Below are 6,779 nucleotides of genomic sequence, written 5' to 3' on the forward strand. Positions count from 1 at the left end.
GAGTTGTGACTCACGGAATAGTGACCTAGGCCCATTGTGTAAGGATAGGTAGTCTAATTTGTAGGGTGCTAGCCGTGACCAACGTGACACCAACCAGGATGTTGGTTCTCTAAGTGTGGGGTATTCTTATGATCCATTGTAAGAAAAACTTGTGTCTCACATCGAAAGTATGGATTTGGGTTCTCTCACCTCAATAGCTAGCTTTTAGGGTGTGATTTTCTTAAATTCGCTTTCTCTCTATCTAGTAATAATTTAAACTGAATAAATATGCAGTAATTCAATTTTCATTTTATTTTTCTCCGTTGCCGTGAAAACACAGTTGCTTGGCTAATTGAAATGTTTTAACCAATACTTACATGTAAGTTTGGCCAGTTGAAGATTACCTAGAATCTTTCCTTTATCATCTCGTGCATTGAAACACTCCTTAGAATGAATCTTCATCAAATTTCTACACGGATACCTGTATGTTTTTTTTATGTGAGTTTCCCTCCAATACCCATATTTTGTGTATATAAGTAAAAAGAAGAATTTCTTGCACTGGCACGTGGATAGAGGATTTATGTGTACATTGTGTGTATAAAAGCAGGTTTGAAATCCAAGAACCTACTATCAAGTAGTCTAAGAGTGGTGGTTATGATCATTGAGCAACTGAAAACTTTGGGATAGATAGCCGTCCCTTAGATAATGAAATCAAGTCCAAGGTTAAACATACAGCTGGAATCAGTCTTAAAAATGTAACTTTGCCACCACCAAGAATCTTGTCCATGAACAGCTTTGAAAAAGATACTCTGTTTTGACAGCATTTTTGTATAGATCCAAGATATTCATCCATTCAGGGTGAGAAAATTCTTATTTTAATAGGCCTTCTAAGTAGAAGTGAGGGGTTACAGGCATGGCTACTCATACCAGTAACTTCTGCTTTAGTGCTTTGGTCTTATTGCTCTGTCTGCTTGTTCCTGCACTTGGGCAGAACTTTTTGAGCTGTGAAACCACGTCTTCTGATGCTTCTGGCTACCGTTGTAATGCTAATGGATCGCAGGATCAGTGCAGAGCTTTTGCAATTCTTTCCACTAATTCTTACTTCTCATCTCTCTCCAATTTGAGTTTTTACTTGGGTCTCAATCGGTTTGTAATTGCTGCAGCAAATGGTTTCTCTGCTGACACAGAGTTTCTTCCCAAAGATCAGCCTCTGTTGATGCCAATAGAATGTAAATGTAATGGTAGCTTCTTTCAGGCTGAGGTCACCAAAACTACCATCAAGGGGGAGAGTTTTTATGGCATTGCTGAGTCCTTGGAGGGCTTGACGACCTGTAGAGCCATCCAAGAGAAGAATCTGGGCATCCCACCATCGAATCTTGGGGATAACGCTCGGCTATTGATACCACTTAGATGTGCCTGTCCATATTCATCAGAAGTCGGCCTAGCAACAAGAATTTTGCTCTCATATCCAGTAAGTGAAGGCGATACAATCTCAAATCTGGCCATTAAGTTCAATACGACTCCAGAAGCTATTGTATCTGCAAATAACAGATCAGTGGCAAACTTTAAGCCTGAAAGCCTTGTACCTCTTACATCTCTTTTGATACCACTTAAAGGCAAGCCTGCCCTTGGTCCCCTTGCAAAACCCCGCGAACCCAATTCACGTTTTCCTGAAAGTAGCATCCCAGTAATTAGTCCACATAAGAAAAAGTCCAAGATGTGGATGGTAGGAATTTATATTGCTGTTATTGGGGTTGTAGTTGGAGCGAGCATTGTTGCTGCAGTAGCTTTCTTACTTATCCAGCTGAAGAAGAAGAAGCAGCAGAATTCAAGCAAGGAGGGAGATCCGGAGCTTCAACAGCTTAGTTCAAGTGTAAGAACCACAAGAGAGAAAAAGGTCTCGTTCGATGGATCCCAGGATGGTCAGATCATTGATAGCACCCCACGCAAGGTGCTTGTGGAGACCTATACTGTAGAAGAACTGAGAAAAGCAACTGAAGATTTCAGCTCAAGCAATCTTATAGACGGCTCTGTATACCATGGTCGTCTCAATGGGAAGAACTTGGCAATAAAGCGCATGAAATCGGAAACTATTCCAAAGATTGATTTTGGGCTTTTCCACAGTGCCACACACCATCATCCGAACATAATTAGGCTCTTGGGGACATGCTTAAGTGATGGTCCTGAGTCATTTTTGGCGTTTGAATTTGCGAAAAACGGGTCGTTGAAGGATTGGCTTCACGGTGGATTGGCCATGAAGAACCAGTTCATAGCCTCCTGCGATTGTTTCTTGACATGGAATCAGAGGCTGAAGATATGTCTTGAAGTAGCAATGGCCTTACGGTACATGCATCATATCATGAAGCCAAGCTATCTTCACAGAAATGTGAAGAGCCGAAACATCTTCTTAGATGAAGAATTCAACGCAAAAATTGGGAATTTTGGCATGGCAAGGTGTGTTCATGATGATTCAGAGGACCCAGAATTCCAGTCTACTAATCCTGCCTCGTGGAGTCTGGGGTACATGGCTCCAGAATACATTCATCAAGGCGTAGTTTCTCCAAGCATGGACATATTTGCTTTTGGGGTAGTTTTGCTGGAGGTTTTATCAGGGAAAACACCAATAGCAAGACCTAACAACAAGGGGGAAGAAAGCATTTGGCTCTCAGAGAAAATCAAGTCCATACTGTTATCAGAAAATGCAGATGAGCTCAGGAAATGGATGGATGATGCATTGGACGAAATCTTTTCATTCGATGCAGCAGTGACATTGGCCAATCTTGCACGATCATGTGTGGATGAAGAGCCTTGTTTAAGACCAAGCGCAGAAGAAATTGTGGAGAAGTTATCAAGACTGGTTGAAGAATCACCAGAAGGAAAGCACATGTTAATCTGCGAAAGCTCATCAAAGCCTCTAGTGAAGGCTGCAGCAACCAGTCTGTGAATGATAATAACAAGTTCAAAGGATCCAAAAGCTGCAGCCACCAGTAGGGAATTCCAGTTCTTGGTTGGTTTTGGAATCTTGATGAGTGGGATCAATAGTGCATATATGTAATCAAGAAAATGAATGAACACAGCAAGCAGGTCTCTACTTTGTATTCTGTTTCAGCTTCTGAAGAATAATAGAATCACATATATTTTATAATTCAGGAATCATACAGATTAAAAAGCAACCTGCTTCTGTTTGCTTTTCTTATTATTTGATTTCTTTTGTTGCTATTCTAATTCTTGTTTGGACTGGAACAATAAAATCTTGAAACCTTGATTTCTTCATATTTTCAATTTTTAACATTATCATTTTTTTTCCTTTCTGCCAAGCCTTCCAATCTAAATGAAATAATAAAGGTAAATCATTCACCAATAATTACCCATGATCACTTAATTTTATAAATATTTTTATAAAATCACTAAACGTTAATTTTTTTTCTTTTATAAACAAGTTAACTAATAGATATTTGAAAACTTTTAATTTGAATTTTTTTAAAAAAATTAAAATTTAATGAGTTTTATAATAAAAATTAAAGTTCAATAATATTTACAAGAACATAAAACTTTTTTAATAATTACGACTATAGTAATTATGAGTAATATTCTCCTTTCTCCTTGAAAATATTGAAGAAAAAAAAATATTTTCAACATGATATTTTGTTGACAACAAACATGATAAAAATCAAAGTCTTGAAATTGGTTTTGTATTTCTTTCAAAATTTTGACCCAGGTTTTCAAAAACATAGGATTTATCAATGTTTTGTAATTTGCTAATTTCTACATAATAAATTTGCACGTGATCTTAATATATTATTTAGTCAATCTTTATCTTTATTTTAAGTAGGGAATTTAATTTGTTGAGACTTTTTAATATATTATGTCATGAGTATTAATCAATTTGGATTGACATATTGAAATTTAGTATTCATCAATGCTTTTCAATGTCATTATATTAAAAAGAATATCATTATATTAATAATTCAGTTGGTGAAATTATTTTTTTTACGTAAGAGATTAAAAATTTAGTGAGAATTTAATTCACTTTTCGGGTATAACTGACAGCTGATAAATACTTCAACAGGTAAATCAAGGTATTTGACAAATAGAATTAATAATTAATAGGCAACTAATAAAATATTTTTAGAGCTATTTTCATGGGCTTGTACTTGATTTTATTTTATTTTTTATTTAGATCACATATCTTTTCAAAAATTTATTAATTATAAAATTTTTAAGTTTTTCAAAAAAAATTTTTTATACCAATAGATTATTTAAATTATAATAAATATAAAATATTATAAATATAATAATTATAATGTTTATTTTTATATGTACTTAAAAAATATTATAATTTTAATATATTGTATAATAAATTAATAATTATAAGTCTATTTCAATAGTAAAATAAATAATATGATATATATCTTTATTATTTATCTGACATATAACAGTTTTACCAAAATCTTAGATAAATCAGTTACGATTAACTTCTAACTATCAATTTTTTGCTATCCATTATTAACTTTATCTGATAGCTAAATCAAATAGAATAAAACTTTCATTTTTCTTTAAAAATTTTCAAAATATAAAAAGTGATTTATTTATAGTGAAATTCATCTATTTTATTCCTGAATTAATCTATACGTATTCCTAAACTTTTTAAGAAATTTACCACATTCCTGAGTTAATTTCCAATTTTAGGCAAGACCACTGATTTTCTAACTTCTAAATTAAAAACACTTCATAAGGAAACTAATAATTTAAGTAAAAGAAAAAAAAAATCAATGAGGTAATTTCTATGTCTCATATTAATTAATTAATCAATTACTTTTGATAAAAGAATCTTGGAATTCTTTTATAGTAGCTAGTTTATAATTTATCCCTTAATAATTAGTGTTGGTCTGCATAATTATGATATGAAGATAATTAATCAAACTTAAATTAACTAAATACTTTAATTTCTTTTTAAAAAATACATATTGAATTATATTAGATAGAAATTAAAATCATATTAAAACTGATTAAAATCAGTTTAATTAAAATTAATTTTCAATTCAACTAAAATCGATTAGCTGAATTTTAAACTAAAATTGATTTTTTATTAAAAAAATAATTATTGAATTTGATCAAATTGAAATCAAGAATCATACAATTTCAGTTTTGATCCTTTGGAAACTTGAATAGAAACTAATAATCTCGATTCGATTCAATCCAGTATGATGGCCATATCTAATGTCAACCATTTACGTATTGTTTCTTATAATCAAGGATCATTAATTAATCACAGCCTACTACACAAAAGGGAAATTCTTGTATAAATTAATTCATTATAGATTCAAAATATAAATATATAGGTGAATTTCACTATATATCTTGCATTTTAAATTTATAATAAATAGAGCTAAATAAAAAAAATCCCTAATAAGAGAAATTCAAACTATATTAATTGTATATCATTAATTATATTACATAATTGCATGAATTTATATATTCAAAGTATCAGAAAAGCATTTCAAATTTATCTAAAACTATACACCCAATTTTTCCTTTTGGTAAATTTTCTTAGCATGTTAGTAAATTGTAGAAAAAGCAAACTGTTAAAGTTTATTCTTAATCTTTTTGCGTTAGGAGACTATTAATAATTCGACCATTCGGCTATATACTAATCTAATGGCAAAAACAAAATTAAACACAAGAAAGAGGAGAATTCTTAGAAGAAAACATATGAAAAAATAAACAATTGAGCCTACAATTGGATCGATTGAATCATAAATATCGTAATTAACTTTATTTGTTAAAGATAAGTATGTCATTTTAGTCTTATTTTAATTAAATTTCTCTCGATTTAAGTCTCATTTTCACTAAATTTTTTTAAAGATAAGGGCCGAAAGTTCTTACTGAAAGTATTAGAAATAAACTCCCTGACCTATTCATTATTTGTTTTGCATATTACCCACAAGAAATTTTTTACCACACCAATTATAGTGTTTTTTTTTTATATATTTATGTGTTTTTTTTTTATAAATTTTGGAAATTAATTCCACATTTATATGAATGAAGAAGTAATATTATAAATGCATTTAATAATTGGCTATAATGGGGACTCAATTCTAAGTTTATCAAATGAGTATCATACCTTAAGCCATTAAATCAAGCCAAACTAGGTGAAACAGAGGCATATTTATTTCAAGCTAAATGATGAATAAAATAATGTTTATGTACATGAATGAATCAACAGATATATGGAGAGCCTCCTCCTCCTCCTCCTCCTCATCATCATCATCATTTAATCATAACATCATGACCTTAAACTCATCAAAATTAAGAACTCCATCACCATTAAGATCAAACTGAGCAATCATAGTCTTACAAGCTTCAATGGAGGTAGATTGACCTAATCTACTAAGCATCCTCTTCAAACTCTTAGGTGTAATACATCCACTTTCTTCCATTTCATACATCTTAAAAGCCTCTTTCAAATCCTTCACCTTCTCTTCTTCTTGACCTCCATCAACAAACTTAACAAAGTCCTCAAAACACAACAACCCATCACCGTCCGAGTCCGAATACTCAATAGCCGCCTCTGCCTCCGCCAGCGACAGCTCTCCCCCTACAGCACCGACACATCTCTGCAATTCGAAAGGGGAAATCTTCCCATCTCCATTCTCATCGAAGTGGTTAAACACACGCTCATATTCCTGGAATTTGTTGTAATTCATCATCAAATTTAATGGAAGAACAAGAAAGAAAAATCTGGGTTTTCAGGATTACTTAGTTGATTGCATGAAGAACGCAGAGAGGCATGGATTCTG

General features: G+C 32.1%; 2 protein-coding genes across 2 annotated transcripts; one reads left to right on the forward strand and one right to left on the reverse strand.

The window, feature by feature from the left end:
• Positions 1-93: 93 nt before the first annotated feature.
• Positions 94-3,124, forward strand: LOC110636565 (protein LYK2-like). The gene has a single exon (XM_021786329.2). The coding sequence runs from the start codon at positions 893-895 to the stop codon at positions 2,921-2,923; it is 2,031 nt and encodes a 676-aa protein (XP_021642021.2). The 5' UTR covers positions 94-892; the 3' UTR covers positions 2,924-3,124.
• Positions 3,125-6,128: 3,004 nt separating this feature from the next.
• Positions 6,129-6,779, reverse strand: LOC110636573 (putative calcium-binding protein CML19). Its single transcript, XM_021786341.2, has one exon. The coding sequence runs from the start codon at positions 6,687-6,689 to the stop codon at positions 6,258-6,260; it is 432 nt and encodes a 143-aa protein (XP_021642033.2). The 5' UTR covers positions 6,690-6,779; the 3' UTR covers positions 6,129-6,257.

Source organism: Hevea brasiliensis, chromosome 15 (assembly GCF_030052815.1).
Source record: "Hevea brasiliensis isolate MT/VB/25A 57/8 chromosome 15, ASM3005281v1, whole genome shotgun sequence".
Classification (NCBI taxonomy): Eukaryota; Viridiplantae; Streptophyta; class Magnoliopsida; order Malpighiales; family Euphorbiaceae; genus Hevea; species Hevea brasiliensis.